The 27,556-nt window shown below is 43.7% G+C and overlaps 1 protein-coding gene across 1 annotated transcript; it reads right to left on the bottom strand.

Annotated features, from left to right (window-relative positions):
- Nucleotides 1–3,586: 3,586 nt before the first annotated feature.
- Nucleotides 3,587–22,390, bottom strand: LOC121585316 (metaxin-1-like). Its single transcript, XM_045226701.1, has 7 exons — nt 22,349–22,390; nt 20,098–20,167; nt 18,892–18,977; nt 9,197–9,289; nt 4,503–4,579; nt 4,163–4,320; nt 3,587–3,798 (listed from the first exon to the last, which is right to left on the bottom strand). The coding sequence occupies exons 1-7, from the start codon at nt 22,388–22,390 to the stop codon at nt 3,587–3,589; spliced, it is 738 nt and encodes a 245-aa protein (XP_045082636.1).
- Nucleotides 22,391–27,556: the final 5,166 nt, after the last annotated feature.

The following is a 27,556-nucleotide window of genomic DNA, read 5'->3' as shown; positions in this document are numbered from 1 at the left end:
TTTTTTTGTAAGGGTTGAGCTCTCCTAAATAAGGGATATTCATTTAACAATAGCACAATTTTATTTAAAAAAATAATCCCACAGGATCGATTTGACAATCCTACTAGACCAGGGCCAACAGCCAAACCTGACCCGTGACAACATTTCGTATGACCTGGCAGCGGCTTCCAGAATTATCTTATGTATTTATGAACACTTGTTTTCTTGTCTTTTGGCCCAAGTACCACTGTTGAGATTATGTCATGGCTTTGGGCTTGTGCCTTCAAGTTGTACTTTTATTTTCAAAAAGATAAAGTGGTTGTATATTGATTATTGATTCTTGAGAGACTGTTTAAACTAAAGTACAGTTAGTGTGATTGATCTAATCCATATGTTATCTCTCATTGGCAATGTTTTGGCCTGCATTGTACAAAATGGCAACACAGACAGGTCAAAAGGTTAATGTAGAGACAAAACATATGGTGAAAATAATATCCCCCTCCTCGTAGTTGTTGCCTCAAATGTAGCTCATCATAGAAGACACAAACATTGTTGTCAGTTGGAGCCATTTATCAGCATATTACTGAGTGTGTATGTATTTCACTGTTTATATGCTTCAGTTCAACCCCAGAATGGCAAGAACCAGGGCTTGTTCAGGAGAGTGTAACGTAACATAACATTCAGATATAAATGTTTTGTGGAGACAATATATGATTGTCTGCCATACGCAGTGGTCTAAGGCACTGCATCGCAGTGCTAACTGTGCCACTAGAGATCCTGGTTCGAATCCAGGCTCTGTCGCAGCCAGCCGCGACCGGGAGACTCATGGGCGGCGCACAATTGGCCCAGCGTCGTCCAGGGTAGGGGAGGGAATGGCAGGCAGGGATGTAGCTCAGTTGATAGAGCATGGTGTTTGCAACGCCAGGGTTGTGGGTTCGATTCCCACGGGGGGCCAGTATAAAAAAAAAAAAAAAAAAAAATATTATTCACTAACTGTAAGTCGCTCTGGATAAGAGCGTCTGCTAAATGACTAAAATGTAAATGTAGAGTAACGGATTGTGTCTGATGCTCTATTTATTACGTTTGTACACTACATGGCCAAAGGTATGTGGACAACTGCTCGTCGAACATCTCATTCCAAAATCATGGGCATTAATATAGAGTTGGTCCCCCCTTTGCCTTCACTCTTCTGGGAAGGCTTTCCACTAGATGTTGGAGCATTGCTGCGGGGACTTGCTTTCATTCAGCCACAAGAGCATTAGTGAGGTCGGGCACTGATGTTGGGTGATTAGGCCTGGCTTGCAGTCAGCGTTCCAATTCCTCCCAAAGGTGTTCGATGGGGTTGAGGTCAGGGCTCTGTGCAGGCCAGTCAAGTTCTTCCACACCGACCTTGACAAACCATTTCTGTACGGACCTCGCTATGTGCATGGGGGCATGGTCATGCTGAAACAGGAAAGGGCCTTCCCCAAACTGTTGCCACAAAGTTGGAAGCACAGAATTGTCTAGAATGTCATTGTATGCTGTAGCGTTAAGATTCCCCTTCACTGGAACTAAGGAGCCTGAACCATGAATAACAGCCCCAGACCATTATTCCTCCTCCACCAAACTTTACAGATGGCACTATGCATTGCGGAAGGTAGAGCTCTCCTGGCATCCGCCAAACACAGATTCATCCGTCGGACTACCAGATGGTGAAGCGTGATTCATCACTCCAGAGAACACGTTTCCACTGCTCCAGAGTCCAATGGCAGCGAGCTTTACACCACTCCAGCTGACACTTGGCATTGTGCATGGTGATCTTAGGCTTGTGTGCGGCTGCTCGGCCATGGAAACCCATTTCATGAAGCTCCCGATGAACAGTTCTTGTGCTGACGTTGCTTCCAGAGGCAGTTTGGAACTCGGTAGTGAGTGCTGCAATCGAGGACAGACGATATTTACGAGCTACGCGCTTCAGCGGTCCTGTTCTGTGAGCTTGTGTGGCCTACCACTTAGCGGCTGAGCAGTTGTTGCTCCTAGACGTTTCCACTTCACAAGAACAGCACTTACAGTTGACCAGGACAGCTCTAGCAGGGCAGAAATCTTACGAATTGACTTGTTGGAAAGGTGGCATCCTGAGCTCTTCAGTCAGGCCATTCTACTGCCAATGTTTGTCTATGGAGATTGCAAGGCTGTGTGCTCGATTTTATACACCTGTCAGCAATGGGTGTGGCTGAAATAGCCAAATCCACTAATTTGAAGGGTGTCCACATACTTTTGTAGTATAGTGTATCTACAATAGATGCGTAAAAAAGTTCAATTGATCTAACAATGCGAATATTCATCAAATCCGTCATGATTTATGTATTGTAACAGGCCCACAACATGAATATTAAAGTCAGATTTTGATATATTTGGCTGTTTTCTCTGCATAACATTTAGAAGTAGTCCCTTTTCAGTTTAGAAGAAGTGACTGCTAAATGCTAACTCCCGTTCATTATAAGCTGGTAGCATAGCTAGCATAAAGAAATCGGTGGTGGAATTCAAAGTCGTTTTTAACTTTAATGCAGTTGTTTGGTCATGATGACAAACATATATTAGGGTTGACATCCATACAAGCATTATACTCCGATTTTTACCTCAACATGGTGTGAAATACCATAAACAATATCCTAAATGTAGGCTAATTTTGCTGGGGGGCAATGAGGAGATTCGGGATCTTTACCCCACTGCATCTTTCCCATGGCATTTCCATTGTTTTGATGAGTTCCATTGACCTCTTTACTGCATCTATGTTCTGTACGTTTCATGCCACTGACAACACCCCACACACCAGGATACAAAATGGTAGGACAGAAAGGAGAATTCTGACAAGCAATAATAGAGTGTTGAGTGGTAAAGAAACATGGGTGCCACAAAAGAGCATACATTTAACGCTACTCCGTCCAAATCACAGGAAAGGAAGAGGGACAGCATTCTGTTCCACTCAGTGCTATTCCATCTTACAGTCTACTGGTTAATTGCATAGGGCTGGGAAGCAGAGCTGTACAGAATCATTATTTCCCAAAACCAAACCATATGCATGTTTTAATGTCACCTTTCTTTGGGTGATCGATAAAAATAATACTCAGTTCATGAGGCAAACTATAAATAATGTTTTTTTCCCTTCTCTATTGTGACAGAAACATTCTCTGTGTTACCCTAAAGTCCCCTTGGAAAGATTTCAAACAATTTAAAGAATAACTTTCAGTGAAATATCTCTGCTCTACTGTATAATTCTGTCTAATATGTTTTCCATTTTGATTTTAGGGGTTAAAAAAAGGAAAGGCATACCATTCTTCAATTATATTAAAGCTTCCTTGAAGATTCTGAGACAAGAAAAGGTATGCCTTCCTGGATGTCGAGAAAACAAAAATCAAGCACCAAAAAAAGAGACGGCCCAACTAGGCATGTTGGTGGATGCCAAGAGTAGTTTGTTCTGACAAAGGATTATCGTGCATTGTGGGAGATTGAGATTTTTGAGGAACGTAATCCCGGTTCCCCTATTGCAGTACACAGAATAAATCTGAGAACGTCCATTTTCCCCTCACAACGTCTCTTTGTCCCTAGTCCTGCACGGAGCTAGTACTGCTCATTCCTCTTCCTCCTCCTCGATGTGGCGGGGTCCCACTAGCGCTGCCTGCGGTCGTACATGCTGGATGCTGACGATCCCCATCAAAATGGCATAGCCCAACATCGAGCCCATGGCGAACAGGACCGACAGGATTTGGTTGCGTCGTTTATTGGGCTCGTTGTCAAAGTCACTACTGTCCGAATAGACTGACACCTTGTGACTGAGTGGCTCTAAAACAGAGAAGACAAAATGGGATGAGAGCCAAAGAGCAGAAAGCATGAAGTCTCTGCACACAGCGGATCCTAACAAAACCAGCATTTTGCAATTGATTCTTAATACAGTTCGAGTTTTCAGTGTTTTGGAGTTGGGTATCAGACTGCTAGACTAGGTACTCAAGATCAATACTTCTCAACTCTGGTTCTCGAGTATCCCAAACAGTACAACTTTTTTATACAACCAGTCAACCAATCATTCACTTGACTTGACTAGTAAAAATCAGGTGTGTTTGCCCTGTGCTACAACAAAAAAATGTGTGTACTGTTGGGGGTACTACTCGAGGAACGGAGTTGAGAAATAATACTCCAGGGAACTTACCTCCGCCCTCTGAGGGGAAATAGAGGACCAGGATGTTGGTGCAGTAGTGCCGCAGGTTGTCCAGGTAGTTGAGGTGTTGGTGGAGTTTCCCATTAGGCAGCTTCACCATCAGGAGGGGGGCTAGGTGACCGAACACATAGGCATCCAAAGAGGATGGGCTGGGGAGACAATGCACAAATGGGCTTCATCATGACAGTATAAACACTCATATGAAAGACAGTGTGGCTTTTGACCTTAGCCGACGTTCACAGAATTTGCTTCGCATGAAAACATGTGTTATACATGCAATTTAGCATAAACATTTAACATAATTTGCATTTTGTGCACAGCAGCCACTTACGAATCCCCAAAGAAGAACTTGTGTGAGCCCAGGCGTTGAGAGAGCAGGGTCATGCACTCCAGCGCGTCATAGTAGAGCTGTGGAGGAGATGCAAAGCCCCCCAATCAACCATCAGCATGGACACATAGAAGCATTCACAGCCTGATCAGCTGTATTTCCATTTATGAAAAAGGTCATCAGCAAGCAAGTGCACATGGAGCTTATTTATGACCCATCCCTCAATGAAGCCAGAACATTGTTATGTGTAGAGTTAGTTAAACCAGGGATGGGCAACTCCGGTTCTCCCCGAGGACCGGAGTGCCCATCCCAGAGTTACAAACCGAGTCAATGCACATGTTGATATAGCATAAACATATATATAATTACAGACTATTTTAGGGTGGGAGCTTTGAGAACAATACCCCTTTATTATTAAACCCCCCCTGAAACCATCTCACTAATTATTCCTGAATGTGGTTACCATGGAGATGACCCGCCTGACCCAATTACCACGTGTTGTGAAAACACAGACTGTTTTGGCTTTATTAAATTACTATGAACTACCCTCTCCACGTCAGGGTACCAAAGAGTAATAGCTAGCTGCTATTTTCAATGTGGACTCCTTTGATGATAGTCCATCCATCTCTTCTTTCTCACTGTCTGAATTATGTCAACTCTTTGTTCCTCTCTTCTGCGTCACCCTCCTTTTCCTTACCTTCCATCTCACACAATACCCCATAATGTAAAAGTGGCATTATGTTTTTTGAATTTTTACAAATTAATTAACAATCAAAAGCTGAAATGTCTTGAGTCAATAAGTATTCAACCCCTTTGTTATGGCAAGCCTAAATAAGTTCAGGAGTAAAAATGTGCTTAACAAGTCACATTAGACGTTGCATGGACTCTGAGTGTGTGCAATAATAGTGTTAAACACGATTTTTGAATTACTACCTCATCTCCGTACCCCACACATACAATTGTCTGTAATGTCTCTCAGTCGAGCAGTGAATTTCAAGCACAGATTCAACCACAAAGACCAGGGAGGTTTTCCAATGCCTCGCAAAGAAGGGCACCTATTGGTTGATGGGTAAAAAAAAAGCAGACATTGAATATCCCTTTGAGCATGGTGAAGTCATTAATTACACTTTGGATGGCATATCAATACACCCAGTCACTACAAAGATACAGGCGTCCTTCCTGACTCAGTTGTCGGAGAGGAAGGAAACCGCTCAGGGATTTCACCATGAGGCCAATGGTGAATTTAAAACAGTTACATGGCTGTGATAGGAGAAAACAGAGGATGGATCAACATTGTAGTTACTCCACAATACTAACCTAATTGACAGAGTGAAAAGAAGGAAGCCTGTACAGAATACAAATATTATTATGCATCCTAAAGTAATACTGCAAAAAAATTGGCAAAGCAATTCACTTTTTGTCCTGAATACAAAGTGTTATGTTTGGGGCAAATCCAATACAACACATTACTGAGTACCACTCTCCATATTTTCAAGCTTAGTGGTGGCTGCATCATGTTATGGGTATGCTTGTAATCGTTAAGGACTGGGGGGGTTTACTGGGAGGGGGGGGGTTCAGGATAAAAAAGAAACAGAGTGGCGCTAAGAACAGGCAAAATCCTAGAGGAAAAGCTGGTTCAGTCTGCTTTCCACCAGACACTGGGAGATGAATTCATCTTTCAGCAGGACAATAACCTAAAACAAAAGGCCATATCTACACTGGAGATGCTTACCAAGAGGACAGTGAATGTTCTTGAGTGGGCGAGTTTTTACTTAAATCTGCTTGGAAATCTAAGGCAAGACTTAAAGATGGTTGTCTAGCAATGATCAACAACCAATTTGACAGAGATTGAAGAATTTTGAAAATAATAAATGTTGTTGAATCCAGGTGTGCAAAGCTGTTAGAGACATACCCAGAAAGACTCACAGCTGTAATCACTGCCAAATGAGATTCTAACATCTATTGACTCAGGGGTGTGAATACTTATGTAATTTAGATATTTCTGTATTTCATTTTCAATAAATTCTGTAAAAAAAGTCTAAAAACATGTTTTCACTTTGTCATTATGGGGTATTGTGTGTAGATGGTTGACTATTTTTTAAATCAATTTTGAATTCAGGCTGTAACAACAAAATGTAGAATAAGTCAAGGGGTATGAATACTTTCTGAAGGCACTTTAAATGGCTGGAGGGGAATAGAGGGGGCAGGTGCCATAGATTGCGACCATACAGTACTCGCTAGAGCAGTGGTCACCAACCAGTCGATCGCGATCGTTCCTGTAAAGAAAACAACGATAAAAGCCTTGCGTTCCTATTTTTTATTTGTTTCGCGCTGTTGGAGGTAGGTGCACTGGATTTAACAGCCCTAGCGCCGGGAAAGCAAAGTGTTCCCATTTTGAACCATTTCATGTGTCTGAAGATAGAACTCCGCCTACCTGGAAGGCCCAGAGAGCAAGTCAAGTGCACCTACAGTATAGGCCTACCGCTGGCCAATCAGATAGCTCAGATCACCGTGTCTGCACAGTTCATTCGAACCATAGACTGTAAAAAGAAGCCTCGAACGCACAGCAAAGTTGATACTGTGAGATTTCAAAACCATGACTAGAGAGACTCAATGAATACAGCAAAGAGTTGCTGTGTTTATGAGTAAGTTAATGTTTAAGTTGTTATTCAGCACTATCAACACTCTGTTCAACACTTTTATAAGCCATAAAATGCTACAACCAGCACTGCAGCTGCAATATATGAGTATAGCAAAGTGTTCTGATAAGCTTGCGCTGTTATTATTAGCGGCTTGTGTCTTTTTTAATATCGAGGAATATTTCACTTTCTCTGGTCATAGGAGTAACAACATTAATTTGTACATGAGGCAGAAATAATGCAGTGCGACTTAAGTTTCGCCATAAGCTGGAAGACTGTGTCCCCTTTTCTCAGTGGAGGAAGGGAGAGAGAAGGGACGGTGAGTCGGGTGAGAGGCAGCCTCACCACTGCTCCCTCCCTCCCCTCAGACTGACCATCAGATGCAGGCCATCAGTCCAGTAAAACAAATAAGCAAATGATTATGCTCACTTAGCTGTGCCTCAATTAATGCAACAAATGATGTATTACCATTGTGATCATATACCAAAATTGTTGAAATATAATTTCAAAATGGTCTGAGAAGAACAGCATTGGCAGATAATTCAAGCACAGTCAATATGCAGTAAGAATGTATTGGGCCTATAGCCTACTGCACAAACCTCATTGCTACAGAACTGTTTTTAAATGGTTAATGTTGCATAGGCTTAGGTTTTTTAAGTCATGTTTTTAAAAAATCTGAGCGGTAGATCTCAGCTTGCATTTTGACTCAGAAAGTGATCTTGACTCAGAAAAGGTTGGTGACCACTGGCTAGAGCAACTACATACAGCAAATGATGATCAAAGGGCACTTTATAGATCCAACACTACAATGAAGATCAAATGCACCTTTTTTCAAAACACGCCTGTGAATTAAGAGGACAGGACCACCCTGACTTTCCAACAGTTGATCCTTTTGGCTAGGAATCCTATTTTGAAATCTGGATGTTTGACGACATAATGCATGCAATTTAACCAGGGGCACAACAGTATTTAACCTGACCATCTTGGGGTCCCATTTCCCTAATCGTAAGGCCATACTGCTGCTTTATTCCCAGAGGCTCGCTGCAGATGCAAGGGGTCACCCCAGGTGTCGTCGAAGGTACTTGAGACTCTTCCGCTTGCTTCTAGACGCATCTCCTTCCACCCTGAGACACAATGTCTGTCGTCCGTTTCATTACCGCCCTCTTTTACACAGGATGCCAGATACTTTTATACACAAAATGCGGCACAGGTTGGCTACGGTAAACTTATGAGGATTCTCCGCAGGGCCCAAAGAGTAAACACAGGCAAGCCAAGCCTGTCTTGCTCCATCACTGTCCCTGAGCCATGTTCCAATGTCCATACTAGCCTACTACTAAGAATACATGCCCAATACATTGCTGCACGCTAAGTGGTATGCTAGAATGGAAATTGGAACATGGCCATAGAGCTGGGTACTATCGCTGCTAGTCAATGCTCAATTAAGCTTCAAAAGTTTTTAAGACTTCAAAGGCTTTGACGATGAATGCCTACTTCCCCTTCAACCTTAAGCTGAGTAGAAGTGAAATATTTCCCAGTTCTAAAGCATATTTCACAATAGCTTTCTATTCTTGTAATATTAAGAGAGCAATTGCATTACCAAGACATAACCTGGCATTTAACCTTGCTCATGGAAGGTCATGCCAGGCGAAAGCATTTAGAAAGGTGCTATCTATTAGGAGTGGGTCAGACAAAGTTTCTTTTCGCTTTTTCAATGACTTGAAAGCGTTCCTGAATCCACAGGGGTACCTCCTCCGACTCCTCCCCCTGGCACAGACTAAAAGAGCCGAGACCTTTGATATTTTTTTTAATCATCAACCACTGCCGAAAGGCGATAATGGGAATGTTAAAATGTGGGGATGGTTTGTGTGTGTGTTGATCCCATGCCCCTGCTTTAGCATGATCTGCTACACCATATCCACCCTTTACCCGCTCTTTCTCTTCTCACTTCCCTTTTCTTTTTCTATGTTCAACATGGTATGTGAACAGAGAGAAACGATCTACTAACTGTCATCTCTTTCCTCCCTCCCTAGCCCTCTCCACATGCAGAAGCTATCTCACCAATGCAGGCAGCAGTTTCTCCTCCAGTAGTGACACAAAGGCCAGAGTGTCTGCCCCTTCCTTGGCTGAGAGGTCATAGTCAGCGTTATATTTCTGAAAGACAGGACAGACAGCCACTTAGTTTAGATATTGGGAAATCAGGTCCTAGATGAGAGCATGGATGCATTGTCTCCCTTACAAAAGAGTCAATTGAATTCACCAGGAAAAAAGGCATTGCAAAAGTTCTGATGAAAAGGCCTTTACAAAGCTCAAAGAGTGAGAAGAATGTGTTCAACATCCACTGAAGTAGCTAGCAAGTTTACTAGATAGCTACAGTACAGTGAAGGCTGCTGAGGGGAGGACGGATCATAATAATGGCTGGAAAGGAGCCTATGGAATGGCATCAAACACATGGAAGCCATGTGTTTGATACCATTACACTTATTCCGCTCCAGCCATTACCACAAGCCCGTCCTCCCCAATTAAGGTGCCACCAACCTCCTGTGCTATAGTAGTTGCCTTGGTAATCAAAGAAACAGACTTGCTAGTTTAGCTAGCCAAACCATCAGTCCTAGCTTACCATTATGAAAATCTAATTCAACAATGCCAATAATGTTTTCAATTTGACTTTTGCTTTCAAAAGTACAGTAGCTCAATAGAACATGCAAGAATGAACTATAGCCATTGGATTCTACCGTGCTGTATACCATGCGTTATAGGGTAATAATCCACGCTCTAGAATGCCCTTCAAGCTAATCAGAAACAAGTATTCAACAATGCCATGATATAAGAAGGTTTAAAACAGGGAAAACCAACTGTGATCTTTAGGAGTAAAGTGCTGCCAGCTTATTCTGTAGTGTAAATTTGAGCACTAAAGTTTGAGCACTGTGGGCAAGACAAAGTCTTGCACCACAAACCATCTATTAAAAACCTTGCTACCAAAAGAAAGACCATGGCAATCAGCAGTGTCAATAAATGGAAGGCTCCTAGAAGGACACCTTAACTTACCCCTCATCCTTTGTCCACTTCCTCTACCCATGGACCCTTTGCCAGGACTCATTGACCATAAACCTCTTTGCCAAGACGCATAACTGTCAAACTGCTTCCCTAAGCCACAATAACTATAAAACACTTTGCTAAGACCAAAGACTTAACTAAATGCCATGACCCTGACTTGCACACCTTGTAAACTAATTTCCTATGAAGTTTTACATTGTCAGCGTCCAAAGAAAATGTTAGGCCTACTGCTGCTAGGTAGCTCTCTCTCTCTGCTCTCCCCCTCCCCTCTGTCTGTCTTTGATTGCAGGAGTGAAGTCTGGTGTGCGGGAGTCAGGGTTCCAGCTGCAGCTCATTCACCATAATCACCTCAGCCTTTAAGACCCGGTCAAACTTGCCACTCATCGTCAGATCATAGTCAAGACGACCATGTTAGTCTCGCTGTCAACTCAACCTGTTTGTTTTCGCTCTTTGTGTTTTTGCCCTGTTCTATTTACTTTTCTCCTGTGCCACAGATTATTGGAACCTGACTCCTGCCTCCGCTTCACTCCTGCCACCACCATCCTGCTTTCCACTACCGGACCTCCCTTTTGGACTCACCACGGACACTAGGACATTACGGTACCACACCTGCCCTGACCTGGATCTGTTACCCTCCCTGTAACCTGGACTTGCTCTTCCCCTATTATTGGAAACCTGGACTATTGAACATTGTAAATAAACCTGTTAAACCTTCTCTGGCTTGGTGTAGTTGTCTGCATTTGGGTTCAAATCCAGTTAAATCATGACAGTATGATCTGACCAACATGAACCCAGCAGACAGTACCTCGAATACCACCCCAGAGTGCACTCAAATTCGGACTGCCATAGCCAATCAGGGCATTTTACTTGGCCAACATGATACCCTGTTTAAGACTTTTGCTGAGAACAGTCAGGTGCTGCTTAATCAGGTTCAATTACTCACCAATCAAGTGTCTGCCCTTACTACCCAAGTTAATAATGCACCCCTCGGGCATGGCATACAAACTGCTCCTTCTCCTGCTCCACCTGTTTTTCCTACCCCTTCAGCCCAGATCAGAGAGCCTTTTGTTCCTGCTCCAGAGCGCTATGACGGGAACATGGGAACCTGTGGCGATTTTTTGACTCAATGCTCGTTAGTGTTTGAACAACAGCCCCTCACCTACGCCTCAGAAAGAGCCCGTATTGCCTACCTTATCAACTCTACTAGCGGTTCCGCTCGTGCCTGGGGATCCGCAGTCTGGGAGAGTCAGTCGGACATTTGCAACGCTTACGTTGCCTTCACCACTGAGATGAGGAAGGTTTTTGACCACCCCGTACGGGGCAAGGAGGCTGCGAAACGGTTGTTTTCTCTTCGGCAGGGGGCTCGCAGTGTGGCGGAGATGGCAGTGGAGTTTCGGACTTTAGCGGCAGTGAGTGGTTGGAATGACGAGGCATTACAAGGAGTGTTCATCAATGCTTTGTCTGAGACTTTAAAAGATGAATTGGTGTCATATGATGAATCGCCTACGCTATATAATCTTATTTCACTCACCATCAGGTTGGATAATCGGATTCGGGAGCGCCGCCGGGAGAGGAGTGTTAGTTCCAAGCAACCTGTCTGTCGTCAACAAACTCCTCCCCGCATCTTCCCTACGGAGAAAGCCGTGTCTTCCCGAGTCGATACGAGGAGCACTGAACCCGAAGCCATGGAGGTGGGTCGTGCACGGTTGTCCTCAGAGGAGCGTGCACGTCGTATTCAGGCTCGGGTCTGCCTGTATTGTGGAGAGGCTGGTCATTTCGTTCCTTCCTGCCCAGTTCGTCCGGGAAAAGGGCCGGCTCATCATTATTGGGAGAAGTTTTGGTGAGCCGAGCAGCGGATTCTTCCTCTTCTCCCCGCATTCTGCTCCAGGCATCCCTCCAGTGGCAGTCCCAGAATTTCTCTGTTAGTGCGCTGGTTGACTCTGGTGCCGATGAAAGCTTTTTGGATAGAGAGTGGGCTCAACAAATGGATTTGGAGACTGTTCCTATGGACTGTCCGCCTCAGGCTAAGGGTCTAAATGGACAATTGTTGACCCGTATTACGCATCAGACTGTTCCTGTTTGTCTCAGAGTGTCGGGTAATCATCAGGAGAACATTCAATTCCATATAATCGACTGCCCACAGACCCCCCTGGTCCTTGGTATCCCCTGGCTCATAAGACACAATCCACACATTGATTGGGTGACAGGTAGAATTGTTTCATGGAGCACATTTTGTCATGTGAATTGTTTGTGTTCTGCTCAGACCCCTGCCAGCACTGTGCCTCAACCTCCACTGGAGTCCATGGATCTTTCTGCTGTCCCTGACGTGTATCATGACCTGGCATCCGTTTTCTGCAAACACAGAGCTACTTCTCTTCCTCCTCACCGGCCTTACGACTGCGCCATTGACCTCCAGCCAGGAGCCCCGCTCCCCAGCAGTCGCCTGTACAATCTCTCCCGCCCGGAGACGGAGGCTATGGAGAACTACATTCGGGACTCCTTGGCGGCAGGTATTATTCGTCCTTCCTCGTCACCTGTAGGAGCGGGATTCTTTTTTGTTGCTAAGAAGGATAAGACCCTCAGACCCTGTATTGATTTCCGTGGACTTAACATCACCATTAAGAACAAATATTCTCTGCCATTAATTAATTCTGCTTTTCCCCTCCTTCATGGTGCAACTATCTTTACCAAACTGGATCTACGAAATGCGTATCACCTGGTGCGCATTCGTAAAGGTGATGAATGGAAGACTGCCTTCAACACACCCTTGGGACATTTTGAGTATCTAGTTATGCCTTTTGGGTTGTCCAATGCCCCTGCTGTTTTTCAGGCACTAGTCAATGATGTCCTTCGGGACATGTTGAATCGGTTTGTTTTTGTCTATCTGGATGATATCTTGATTTTCTCAGAGTCCTCCCAGGAACATGAACTGCATGTGCGCCAGGTGTTGCAAAGGTTGTTGGAGAACAAACTGTTTGTGAAGATGGAGAAATGTGAATTTCATGTGTCTGAGACCTCTTTTTTGGGTTACATCATAGCTCAGGGGGAGTTGCGGATGGACCCAGCTAAGATCTCTACTGTCACGGACTGGCCAGCCCCTCCACCCGCAAACAACTTCAACGATTCCTGGGGTTTGCGAACTTCTACAGGAGGTTCATCCAAGGACTACAGCCGCATTGCGGCGCCACTCACCGCTCTCACCTCCATCTCACGACCGTTCGCTTGGAATGAAGGGGCCGAATCAGCATTCGAAGAACTGAAACATTGCTTCGCCTCGGCTCCCATTCTGATGCAGCCGGACCCCGACCGCCAGTTTGTCGTGGAGGTGGATGCATCCGACACTGGGGTAGGTGCGGTGTTGTCACAACGTTCTCCTGAAGATAACAAACTGCATCCCTGTGCTTTTCTTTCAAGGAAACTTTCTCAGGCAGAGAGGAATTATGATGTTGGCAATCGTGAACTGCTCGCCGTTAAGCTGGCTCTCGAGGAGTGGCGACATTGGTTGGAGGGGGCGGAACAACCATTCATCGTTTGGACGGATCATAAGAATCTGGCTTACATCCAGTCAGCGAAGCAGCTCAACCCCCGTCAAGCCAGGTGGGCACTATTTTTTGGGAGATTCAATTTTTCTCTGTCTTACCATCCTGGGTCACGCAACGTCAAGCCTGACGCCCTGTCTCGTGTTCATTCGGCTGTTGATACTGGTAGTAACCCTGAACCCATCTTGCCTCCTACCTGCAGTATTGCTGCCATTACATGTGACATCGAAGGGATTGTTAGACAGGCTCAACATCTACAAGCTGACCCTGGGAGGGGTCCTCCTAACCGGTTGTTTGTCCCTGAGTCTGCTCGCTCCCAGGTACTTCAGTGGGCTCACTCGTCTCCCCTTACCTGTCACCCTGGAGTTTCGCGGACCCTTGACTTTGTGCGACGGAAGTTCTGGTGGCCCACGATGGAGGCGGACACTCGAGCCTTCATTGCTGCTTGTACGGTATGTGCACGAAGTAAGAACTCCACCCAGGCCAGCGCTGGTCATCTACGACCTCTACCTATACCCAGCCGGCCCTGGTCGCACATTGCTATGGATTTTGTCACTGGACTTCCCCCCTCGTCTGGAAAGACTGTCATTCTTACTGTGATTGATCGTTTTTCTAAGTTCGCTCATTTTTTGGCCCTACCTAAACTGAGAGACGGCTGATATTTTGGTTGAACATGTGTTCCGCTCTCATGGTCTACCCACGGATATTGTCTCTGACAGGGGTCCCCAGTTTGTCTCCCAGGTATGGAAAGCTTTCTGTAAAGCTTTGGGCATCACATCCAGCCTGTCCTCTGGATATCACCCCCAGACCAACGGACAAGCCGAGAGAGCGAACCAGGAGATGGAGACTGCTCTCCGCTGTGTCACAGGGTCTAACCCTGGGTCATGGAGCTCCATGCTCCCCTGGGTGGAATATGCTCATAACACCTTGACTAACGCTTCCTCTGGTTTGTCTCCCTTTCTGTGTGCTCTGGGTTATCAACCTCCCCTGTTCCCTTCTCAAGAGAGGGAACTGGCGGTACCCTCGGTGCAGTCCCACATGCGCCGCTGCTTCAAGGTCTGGAGGAAGGCCAGGGTAGCTCTGTCCCGAGCTTCGGCGTACATGCAGAGGCAAGCCAACCGTCACCGGTCCCAGGCTCCCGGTTACTCTCCTGGTCAAGAGGTATGGCTTAAGTCACGTGACCTTCCATTGAAAGTGGAGTCTAAGAAGATGGCGCCTCGTTTTATAGGACCGTTCAAGATGCTGTCTATTGTTAACCCCTGCGGCGGTTAAGCTACAGCTTCCTGCCTCCCTACGGGTTCATTCCACCTTTCATGTTTCCCAGATTAAGCCTGTGTCGGTTAGCCCTCTGTGCCCGCCCTCTCGTCCCCCTCCTCCGCCCAGGATCGTGGGTGGGGGTCCGGTCTACACTGTCCGGCGACTTCTGGATGTTCGCCGCCGGGGTCGTGGTTTCCAGTACCTGGTGGATTGGGAGGGTTATGGTCCTGAGGAACGTTCCTGGGTGCCCAGGAGCTTCATTGTGGATCCTGCTCTGGTCCGTGAGTTTCATAGGTTACATCCTGATAAACCCTGTCGGCCGCCAGGTGGCGTCCGTAGAGGGGGGGGTACTGTTAGGCCTACTGCTGCTAGGTAGCTCTCTCTCTGCTCTCCCCCTCCCCTCTGTCTGTCCTTGATTGCAGGAGTGAAGTCTGGTGTGCGGGAGTCAGGGTTCCAGCTGCAGCTCATTCACCATAATCACCTCAGCCTTTAAGACCCGGTCAAACTTGCCACTCATCGTCAGATCATAGTCAAGACGACCATGTTAGTCTCGCTGTCGACTCAACCTGTTTGTTTTCGCTCTTTGTGTTTTTGCCCTGTTCTATTTACTTTTCTCCTGTGCCACATATTATTGGAACCTGACTCCTGCCTCCGCTTCACTCCTGCCACCACCATCCTGCTTTCCACTACCGGACCTCCCTTTTGGACTCACCACGGACACTAGGACATTACGGTACCACACCTGCCTTGACCTGGATCTGTTACCCTCCCTGTAACCTGGACTTGCTCTTCCCCTATTATTGGAAACCTGGACTATTGAACATTGTAAATAAACCTTCTCTGGCTTGGTGTAGTTGTCTGCATTTGGGTTCAAATCCAGTTAAATCATGACAGAAAAGTATAATGAAAGCAATTGAAAGCAGTCATCCATTTATAAATACTGTGAACACTAAGGCCAATATAAGTATTTGAAAACACCATTTGAATTTGAACGCCGCGCCTTTAGACCCATTTCCTATGGTGAAAGATCATTGTTTTTTCAAATTTCTTGAAAAAACACAAGCTTTTCTTAGGACTTCAATGAGCCGGTCCCAATTCGATCCCTACCACTCCACCTTGGCCCTAACCTCTCAATCTGTAAGGTGGAAGCAATACGGTGGACGCTTTACCACAACACTGCTAAACAAACAAGATAAAATCTTCTGTTGCACAATCTGAGGGATATACTACAAAGCAGGATCAATTAGTTAACTTTGATAAAGAACCAGAAATAACTATTGATTGATTTCTGAAAGCTAAACTTGTTTTTGGTTGTTGAGTCAATTACATCAGCGTTTCCCAAACTTGATCCTGGGGCCCACCCTGGGTGCACGTTTTGGTTTTGCGCTAGCACTACACAGCTGATTCAAATAACCAACTTATCATCAAGCTTTGATTATTTGAATCAGCTGTGTAGTGCTAGGGCAAAAACCAAAATATGCACCGTGGGGGTGGGGGGAATGGACCGAGTTTGGGAAACCCTGAATTAGACCATGTTCATTTCAAGCTTATCTTTCTAAAAATATATATATATATACAGTGAGGGAAAAATGTATTTGATCCCCTGCTGATTTTGTACGTTTGCCCACTGACAAAGACATGATCAGTCTATAATTTTAATCGTAGGTTTATTTGAACAGTGAGAGACAGAATAACAACAAAAAAATCCAGAAAAACGCATGTCAAAAATGTTATAAATTGATTTGCATTTTAATGAGGGAAATAAGTATTTGACCCCCTCTCAATCAGAAAGATTTCTGGCTCCCAGGTGTCTTTTATACAGGTAACGAGCTGAGATTAGGAGCACACTCTTAAAGGGAGTGCTACTAATCTCAGCTTGTTACCTGTATAAAAGACACCTGTCCACAGAAGCAATCAATCAATCAGATTCCAAACTCTCCACCATGGCCAAGACCAAAGAGCTCTCCAAGGAAGTCAGGGACAAGATTGTAGACCTACACAAGGCTGGAATGGGCTACAAGACCATCGCCAAGCAGCTTGGTGAGAAGGTGACAACAGTTGGTGTGATTATTCGCAAATGGAAGAAACACAAAATAACTGTCAATCTCCCTCGGCCTGGGGTTCCATGCAAGATCTCACCTCGTGGAGTTGCAAAAATCAAGAGACCAAAATCAAGCTCTTTGCCATCAACTCAACTCGCCGTGTTTGGAGGAGGAGGAATGCTGCCTATGACCCCAAGAACACCATCCCCACGTCAAACATGGAGGTGGAAACATTATGCTTTGGGGGTGTTTTTCTGCTAAGGGTACAGGACAACTTCACCGCATCTAAGGGACGATGGACGGGCCCATGTACCGTCAAATCTTGGGTGAGAACCTCCTTCCCTCAGCCAGGGTATTGAAAATGGGTCGTGGATGGGTATTCCAGCATGACAATGACCCAAAACACATGGCCAAGGCAACAAAGGAGTGGCTCAAGAAGAAGTACATTAAGATCCTGGAGTGGCCTAGCCAGTCTCCAGACCTTAATCCCATTGAAAATCTGTGGAGGGAGCTGAAGGTTCGAGTTGCCAAACGTCAGCCTCGAAACCTTAATGACTTGGAGAAGATCTGCAAAGAGGAGTGGGACAAAATCCCTCCTGAGATGTGTGCAAACCTGGTGGCCAACTACAAGAAACATCTGACCTCTGTGATTGCCAACAAGGGTTTTGCCACCAAGTACTAAGTCATGTTTTACTAAGTCATATTTCTCATTAAAATGCAAATCAATTTATAACATTTTTGACATGCATTTTACTGGATTTTTTTGTTGTTATTCTGTCTCTCACTGTTCAAATAAACCTACCATAAAAATTATAGACCGATCATGTCTTTGTCAGTGGGCAAACGTACAAAATCAGCAGGGGACCAAATACTTTTTTCCCTCACTGTATATTCTGAATATTAAGGCATGTTAGCTGGCTAACTCATTTATCATGATTTGTAGTATACCCCTCTAGTGACTTTATGAGAGACCCCTCCCATCTATGCATAGAGTTTATGATCTACGATTTCTACACCTGTGGCTCATAACCCAGCCTAAAACACAAAATTAAGCCTAGTGAATCACTATACCAAGACTTTCTACCAATAAAAGTAAATGCTACAACTCATAGCCAGTTAACCTCTACCCCCAAGACTCACTGTCCATGATCAATAAACCACCATTTCCCTAGACACTAATATGTAAGGGCCTCCAGTTTTGTCTACAGTCTTCCTTTAGCATACCAGTAGCATCAGTATGGCACAAGTGAAAGACACCTCACAATGATGCAGGTGTCCCTTCTTAAATAAGTTTCTTAATCATACGTCTTAATATGGTCGGTTGAATGGTTGTATAATACAAATAAAAAAAGAATATGAACCTAACCTTTTCCCATTCAATCCAACAGTGTGGACATCCCCTTTTTTATACTGATGAGTTCAGGTGAACACAACAACTAAATAACTAGTACCCAACCCAACTGTAGAGATTAATCATTACCATGTGGTCACTGGAGCTCAAGAAAACCTTTGTGAAACCAAGTTGTGCCTTGGCAAAATAAGATTTATTCTGCATGACCAGAATATATAAGCAAGAGAATATCCCTTGGGGCCAAAAGCATTACACATTGGACATCAGTTCCTGACTATGACGATCCCTACAAATGGCTCCGGATGTCAGTCACCTGTTTGTTAGAACCGTTTAGTGTTACATTAACACACATCTGTTTCCTACAGAACAGCTCCTAATTTGGCAGGGCATGGTTACCCACATGTTTCCTGTGTAAAGGGATGGGGGGTGGAGGGAGAGGTTGTCTTTCACCTGTTTAGTATTAATCTCCCCTGTGAGAAGGGGAAGATACATGGTGGGAATAGGACTCACCTGTTTTCTAAGGTGAATGATGATATTACTGGATTTGGAAAGACTACCAGTACTTTCCTCCGTGGTCTTCAGTGCCGTCAAGGTACCTGAAACGAGGGACCAGAACAGTCAGCCTAAAGGGCGCTTTCAAGGTTGTCTTTATTGCATTTGCGCTGAGCAGATTATCAAACCTCACAACACCTGGAAAAGTGTTTAACATCTCAGGAACCACATTAATATGATATAGCGATCTCCTGAGATGTGTAGCGAGATTGCAAAGAAGACGACCAGGACCGTAACCATTACGACCGCAGACTCGTCTGAACCCACTGTGGCGTGAAGAAGACAGGAGGCTGCAGCCAAAATGGGCTGGCACACAAAGGAGGTGGTATTGGGAGAGTTAAGAATGTCAGGTGCTTGCGGACCTTTTGTTACCCCACGACCTGTGACCCCTGTTCTACTCGAGTGAGAAGAGGGGGAAAGTGAGAGCTCCCTGTCCTCATATATAAAACCATCGCTCTCTTCGTTCCTAAGGGTGAGTGAACGCAGACTGTGAAGTAAGGCTATGTTCTACTCAGGGAGCCAGGTGATGTGTGACCCTGTGACCGTATGACCTGTGACCCTTTACTGAGTTCAGTGAGGAGGGAAAGGGGGGATTTCCTCTTCTTCTACCCCTTTACTCAGAAGAGTGTCAAGTCGGGTTCACCGAGGGCGAGTTCATTCCCAAAAAGGCATGGTGAGTAAAAGGGCTGGGAATTGCCAGGGACCTCACAAGATGGTATTATCACGATACTTAGGTGCCAATAAGATATGTATTGCGATTCTCCTGATTCTATATGTATTGTGATTCGATTGCGATTTAATGTTCCAAACATATTGCTCACTATACAGTATGTCTGCTGCAGAGAGACAAGAGAGGATGAGAAAATGACTTTTGATCTGTCATGGAAATAAAAGTGCTGAAAACATGGTGGCTCACTATTTAAAAAGAAGATGGAAAACAAGCTAAAAAGGATGAAAAATACAGGAGTTTTGGCGCAAGTACAGCCGACTAGCGCTAGCTAACTCTACCTAGCGGACAATATTTGAATTGATACTTGGAGTCAAAGTATTGACATAATATCATCCAAAAGAGTATTGCGAATTGTAACTGTATCGATTTTTTCCCCATCAGTAGTGAGTACCTATGTCAGTACAGAACATTGCAGTGCCCTGGGTTGGAATTACCTGTGGGGCTTCCCCAGGGATTGGTGATCTTGTGGACTTTGAGTGGAGCGCCAGCAAACTTGGCATAGGCCTAAGAGAAAGAAAGATAGAGAAACGGATGAGAAAAAGGTGTCATGACTCTATATAATATAAGCCATTTAGCAGACATTTTTATCCAAAGCAATTTACAGTAATGTGTGCGTACATTTTACGTATTAGCTGCCCCAGGAATCAAACCCACAACCCTGGCGGTGCAAGCGCCATGCTCTACCAACTGAGCCATACAGGACCACAATAATGGAGTCTTCTGAATTACTTTGGCGCCTCCTACTTTATGACACGAGACGCCTCATTTACCACAGAGAATCTAATCCAGCAAGAAAACCACCACTTCATCTAGATCGCACTGACGAAAATTACATGTCTTTGGAACTGAAGAGAGGTGCATGACTCTTTTCCTGCCAAAATACCAGATTATATCACTCATTACCTTCTTGAAAAATCTGTGAGTGTAAAAACAACACAACGGCTCCTTCAAAGACAGAGGGATCTTGTTAGGAAGACTCAAAAGGCAGGAATATACAGGATTATCCTGGCTTTACAAGACAAAGGTGTACAGCGCTCCGAAACCCTTAAGGGCACATCACTAGCCTTATGCTGACAGGGCAAGTGTCTCTGAATTTTTCCATTTACCTCAATTTTAAGTTAAACCCTGGGACATGTCAGGCCAACAAAATGAAATGACCAACCTGTGCTCCCTAAATTATGGCCCTTGAAAGTTGAGGGGGAGGGGTGATTCATTCAATATATTAAAACAATAATTGATTTGGCATGAAGTAGGCTAAAAGTAGTCACCCTTACAGGGTTAACTTAAATCTAGCTGGGTGGTGGTGTTAGTGGTAGGAGGAGTAGGAGGGGGAAGAAAAATGAGAGGAGGAGGGTCTTTCTGAGTTTCAAACCCCCCATTTTCTGAACCTGCCAGAAAACCGCAGTTAAAAAACATTAAACACAGATACCCTCGCCCGCGGGACTGTTGGCAAATTCTGTTGAGGATTGAGGCACTCTGTGGTGAGATGAGGGACAAGCTCGGAGCACTCTATAAATCATTCTAGTTTTTGGGTGTCTGCAGGGATGGAGTGGAACGCATAGCCTATTTCACATAGAGAGGGCAATAAAAACCTACAGGACAGTAAACAAACACAGGCTGCCATTTATGATGAAATACAAGCCAAGTACGCTAGCCTCAACTTGGCCCAAATTTCAAATGTATTTAGAAATTCATCTTGGAAACATTTAAAATGAAGGCCTGAACAGGAGGGAATAAGTACAAAACCTGGGAATTTTAGGAAGGTTACTGGAATGTTGCAACCCTACACCTGACCAAGATACCTTTATTGTTAAAGGTATATTCGTCTCGGGCCTAACAACACCTGTGCCAATATATCCTCCAAACACCGGCATCTCGGGCATTATCACTTAAGTAAAAAACAGGTAACTAGAAAGTCAAAGAATGAAGACAGCAGCGGACCAGAACGTTGGTACCCCTCCCGCATGAGGTTTAGCTGAAGTGCACCCCTCTCTCCCTCAGAGTAGGCCATGGCCTCTGTGTGTGAATGTAGTTATAATAATAGGGAAGGCTCAGGGCATTGTGGCTACTACCATACGTTAGAAACCATACCCCATCCCTCTCGTGTGGGTTCAGTAATGGGAAACCCCACTTTGTTGTAGACGAGAATGAAAACCATTAAATTTTTCCCTGCCACAGGAAAAATTATGGGAGTGTTTCCTTCTCTCTGTGGGATTTGCCAGACGCTTTTAAATCCCCTTTCCTGCAGAAAAAAGCTATTTAGGTTTGCCAGCTGAAGTGTGTCTAGCTCGAGGGACACGGAAGAAACGTTCAGATCTAGATCACTAACCTAGTAGCCTAAGTGATTAAACAGAAGCTGTGACCTGAACATTGTTCATTAACATGGTTTTAACTACTGCGGAATATGCCATAGCTGCCCGAGATGGGGAGAGAGATGAGATCTATGGTCAGACTATATAGATACAAATCATGGAAGTTGAGAAAGCTCGACAAGCATTTGGGTTTTAGACCCCCTAAAAATACATGACAAGGCCACAGAAATTGTGAGAGGCCTTTATGGGTCGGCAGGAAATTTCCTTGTGGCTCCCAATCTACAAATTTTTTGTTGGAATTTATGCACTGGTGCCATGGTAACCAAGTAGGTGTGGGGCATGTTATCAAGATAACTCTAGTAAGGACTTTTACCCAGTGTTGTAGTACTCGGTCCTGTCTCAGTGTCTGATACATTTTTACTCGGTCTTGACTGAGACCACAATTTCTTCCCGAGACCAGCCTAGACCAGAGGAGTAAAAAAACTCATAATTATCAGCGCATAAAAGCACTTCGCCAGGCCTAATATATATATTCCTTTCTTGAAACATTAATATATCTTATCGCCTATTGAAACCTGGGATTCCTACTTTACTCATAACATTACTGTCCTTCACTTTCATAAAAAAATATCCTCAAACCTTGTCCCAATTTCCTTGACTCGCTGGTAGGGAAATTGTTGGAAAGTTGTGTGCTCACTATTAGTAAAGGTGAGACTGGGAAATTGTAACAGTCTTTATATGTATTTATTATATAGAAATGTTTGCGCAGTGGCAAACCTATTGGACCTAGGCCTCCAGTGTGTGTCAGGCTCGTGATGCTGAAAGGACAGCAACCGTAATACAAGCGAACTCATGTAGGAGAGTGCACTTTTTCCCTTACGAAAAAAGATTGCAGTCAGAGTGCAGTATAACTGCAGTTAGAGTGCAGTATAACTATAGTATGCTGCAAATACTGTGTCCAAATATTTATGTTAACTTTCCCTTTCTTGGCTTTGCTCAAGTTTCTTTGAACCCCGCTAGTGATGGTGATGGCTGCATGCTGTTTAGACAGCTGCACTGGACAGTGAGATAATCAATGCTGTGGTAAATGAAACAGGCCAGCCAGGGTCCAAAGCAAGTCCCTATAACACCAACAAAGGTGAGAGCCGGTCACTTTCCAGTGCCACCATTTACAATGATATCAACATTAATTGTGTGTTAGTTAGATGAACAGACATAGAATTAGGATTTAGAATAATGTAATAGGATCTCTACGTTAACAGCCCTCTGAGGTTCACTGGGGGAATTAACCATATGAATTACCCTATGCCAAATACAAAGCAAACACTAGGCTAACCCCTTAATGGTTAAAACTGTCAATGATCTCAAACAAACACCATCTGGTAATCATGGTCATGAAATAGCCTAGCCTCGTGTTTACTGTCCATAAATATTTCAGTGTATGACCTCAGAGAATTGTATATTTAGTTAGTAGTAGTAAATTAATCTAAACTAAAAGTAATTGCCATTGTAAATAATGTACATATTTCACTTCACAAATTAATGCGTATTGTGGACTGGACATTGCAGTGGCCATTTATCAGCCACTATATTCTTCGTAGGTGAGGTTTAATGGCAGTTGGCATCCAATATGTTGCATTACAGCTACCAACTGGACTGGAGTATAAATCCATTATACTTTGTGATACAAATTGGGAAAACAAAAAAACTATTACCCTGCCAACCAATGTTCCCTCAATTTCTTTTCAGCCATGAGCAAATTTCAGGTCTGCAGCTCTGATTGTTTATGCCGCACAGGTCTGTGTAGAGTACGGGCTGAGTAGTGTGTGTCAATGAAAGTGGCTAATATTGCGTTGATTCGATCACAATTGCCACAGTAAAGGGAAACATTGACAGTGTTAACAGGGAAAAATCTAGAACAGTGGTCACCAACATTTTCTGAGTTAAGATCACTTTGAGTCAAAATGCAAGCCGAGATCTACCGCTCAGATATTGTTTTAACATGACTTAAAAAACGTACGCCTATGCAACATTGACCAACTAAAAACAGTACTGTAGCAATGAGGTCACCGCATATTGGCTTTGCGTGAATTGCCCTGCCAATGCATTGTTGTTCGGGCCATTTAAAAAATGTATATTTCAACATTTGAGGTAGGCTATATGATCACACCGGTAATAGATCCGTTGTTGTATTACAGCACAGCCGAGTGAGCATACATTTAAATAATTTGCTTTTTATTTTAATTTTACTGGGCTGATGGTGCCTGCATCTGATGGTCAGTCTCAGCGGAAAGAGATAACAAAAAAATAGGAACACAAGGCTAATGTTGGATTTTTTACAGAAATGTTTGGCGATCGACTAGGAATGCCTTGGAGATTCACCAGTCGATCGGCGACCGGTTGGTGACCACTGCTCTAGAAAGTTGGGTGAAGTTCTATCTCGTGCTTCTCTCTGTGGGCTGATATTTCTGCCAGTGGTGGAAAAAGTCCCCAGTTGTCATACTTGAATAAAAGTATAGATACCTTAATAGAAAGTTACTCAAGTAAAAGTGAAGTCACCCAGTGAAATAGTACTTGAGTAAAAGTCTAAAAGCATTTGGTTCTAAATATACTTAAATATCAAAATACATGTAATTGCTAAAATATACTTAAGTACCAAAAGTCAAAGTCAAAGTAGAAATCATTTTAAATTCCTTATATTACGCAAAGCAGACGGCACCATTTTCTTGTTTTTAAAATGTATGGATAGCCAGGGGCACACTCCAACACTCAGACATCATTTACAAACAATGCATTTTTGTTTAGTGAGTCCGCCAGATCAGTGGCAGTAGGGATGACCACGTGTTCTCTTGATAAGTGAGTGAATTGGACCATTTTCCTGCCCTGCTAAGCATTAAAAACGTAACAAGTACTTTTGGGTATCAAGGAAAATATACGGAGTAAAAAGTACGTTATTTTCTTTAGGAATGTAGTAAAAGTAAAAGTTGTCAAAAAATATAAATAGTAAAGTAAAGTACATTTACCCAAAAAACTACTTAAGTAGTACTTTAAAGTATTTTTACTTAAGTACTTCACACCACTGATTTCTGTGCGGCAGTTGCGGGGCGCTGCGGGGCAGTCTTGGGGCTACTGCGCGCAGCTTAGGGAACATTGCTGCCAACTAACCCTACACTCATTACAAACCCACCACCCCATTCCACTCCATTCCACTATTGAGCCTACAACAGGCCGACAGCCTGGGAGGACGGGACACTACCATTCAACACCTGTGTAATGCTTCTGCAGTAAAATCTTGTACTTAAGTACTTCTCTGCAGCTGCAACCACAACACCTACTTACACTCCATTCCTGCGGTACAGTTGATAGCCATGGCAATGAACGCTAATAAACCAACCTTACAGAAGCACATTTAATTTGTAGGCCTATCACTCTGTACTGGCAAAAGTCTAGTACTCACCGGGAGCCTCTTAGGATCACTCCCCGTTGACCCATCTTCCTCTACTTTCTTCACTGCCTCAGCATATGAAACCTTATCTACAACTCTGTCCCTGGCAACCTCAACCTACCTCTCTCACACCGGACACTTCTGATCCCCAGCAACATGGTCACCCCTACAGTTTACACAAACACCAATTCTTTCATCAAAATTACACACTCCTTAGCCTCATGCCCTCCTGTACACGTCTCACATCTAGGAAATCAAAAAATCAAATCAAAATAAAAGTCCCCCACGTAATAGTAGAGAAGTGTCAACCTGTATTTATTCATGATATATGAAAAATAATTGTCAAAATAATTGTCATATTTGTTCATATTTAAATTAAATTTGCATTAAATGTGGGTTTTAAAACATGTAAAGGGGTCCCAAATGGTCAAGACTATCTATAGCTTATTCTTATTGCCAGATCTGTTTTCCCTATGAGCCACTGTACATGCTTCTTCAACTATTTTGTTTAATATTTATTTAGAGGCTATATTTAGAGGCCTTTGAGCTAGGGTCTCTTTAAGGGAAGCCCTATAATAAAAACAGTTATTAAACACAAATAGAGTTATACAATTATTCTGCAAGACACCAGTACCCAAAATGATAGCCTAAATTGCAATGCCTACAAGTTGAAGGCCTTTTGTTTTATTTGGATAGGCATAAATTAAACATTGAATTATTAAAGTGATAGGCTAAAGCACTTTGGAGAATTTAGATAATTTTGAATACAGATGAATTTCAAAAAAAACAAATGGAAAAGACTGTTATGTTCTCTTTGATTTAGTTCCTATTGCAACTCAGACAAATGACTGAATGGATGACATACTGACTGAACTGAATGAAGGATGAAATAAATGTTGAAATATGTTGGAATGACGAGCATCATGCTCTGCACATTATTTGGCTAGTAGGCAAATAGGCCTACATTATAGTATAATGACTCTATGACCGCATGCCTCCAGAAGGTCGTCTTCTGAGGTTGAGGGGTGCTTTTCAGAAGGCGCATGGTTCTGTGGTGCTGCATGGAGATCACAAGCTCTTCAACTGGGCAGCAGTGTCGCGATGGAGGGAATAGCCTATACAGAGACTACCTAAGACCACTGCAACAGAGTTTTGTGTGGGAATAAACTTATGCCAGACATAGCCTATGTTTAACCTCTCCCTTGTTAATTTCAAAGTCCATATGTTCATGACCCAATTCATATAATTCATGTCAAATGATTTGAAATTCATATTAACCCCTCCTACAGAATATGCTTTGGCAAGATTTTGAGTGATGAGATATATATCAAAATATTCTATAGAAAAATATTTTGAGTGGCAAAGACTCCAGTGGTAATACACAATTCACCAAACATCTATTATTATTCTATGTTTCATTATTCATGGTATATACTACTGGTTATGATTGCAGACAGAGCCCAGAGAATGGGATGGTGCAATATTGAATTAGTCATATTTTGATAAGGTGCATGCATGGGGATGTCCACGTCACCCAGAGAAATACCCTGCTGTAGAGATACACCTAGCGGACTGAAACTTCACTGTTGTAGGCATAATACAGCTAGTGCTATCTAGACTTGCGCTGGCAAACAAATCCATGACATTAGCTACCTAAATGTGAAGTAAACTCAACAGGAGTAATAGAGATGGAGACTATTAACTTGAAAACGTGCAGGATACCTCTTTCCGGTTTCCCTGACTTCTGTTTTTTTTATACTGTGTTATGCTTGTTCGAGTAGCAACCTGCAAAATCGGCAGTGTATCAAATACTTGTTCTCCCCACTGTAGGTGTGTCTATATATGGTGTTAGAAATTGCGTAATTCAAATCTGGTATTGGAATAAGAATCAAGAGATCTTCAATCCAAGCTTAATTTATTATATGCAAAATGTATGTATGATAAGTATGAAGGTTCGTATACGGGCTCACCGAAAAACCACGCAGGGCAGACAGAGAACTAAAAGTATTGTTTACAGGTTCTTTCTCAAATACTCTGACAGAAAGCCTCCACCTCTTCTGTTGGCCAACCAGAGCAAAGGACTGAGTGTGGTTCAGCCAATCCGTTGGCGCAGGGGTTGGTCCCAACTCCTCGGCA

The sequence above is a fragment of the Coregonus clupeaformis genome, chromosome 17 (genome assembly GCF_020615455.1).
Source record: "Coregonus clupeaformis isolate EN_2021a chromosome 17, ASM2061545v1, whole genome shotgun sequence".
Lineage (NCBI taxonomy): Eukaryota > Metazoa > Chordata > Actinopteri > Salmoniformes > Salmonidae > Coregonus > Coregonus clupeaformis.
The sequence above is the reverse complement of the archived record's forward strand: the minus strand, read 5'-3'. Positions and strand labels throughout refer to the sequence as shown.

Coding starts and splice junctions, on each gene's coding strand:
- LOC121585316 (XM_045226701.1), bottom strand. CDS start 22,390: ATGTATCAGACACTGAGACAGGACCGAGTACTACAACACTGG. Junction 18,978..20,097: donor TCCCTGGGGAAGCCCCACAG/GTAATTCCAACC, acceptor CCCTCGTTTCAG/GTACCTTGACGGCACTGAAG. Junction 4,321..4,502: donor AAGTTCTTCTTTGGGGATTC/GTAAGTGGCTGC, acceptor TTGTCTCCCCAG/CCCATCCTCTTTGGATGCCT.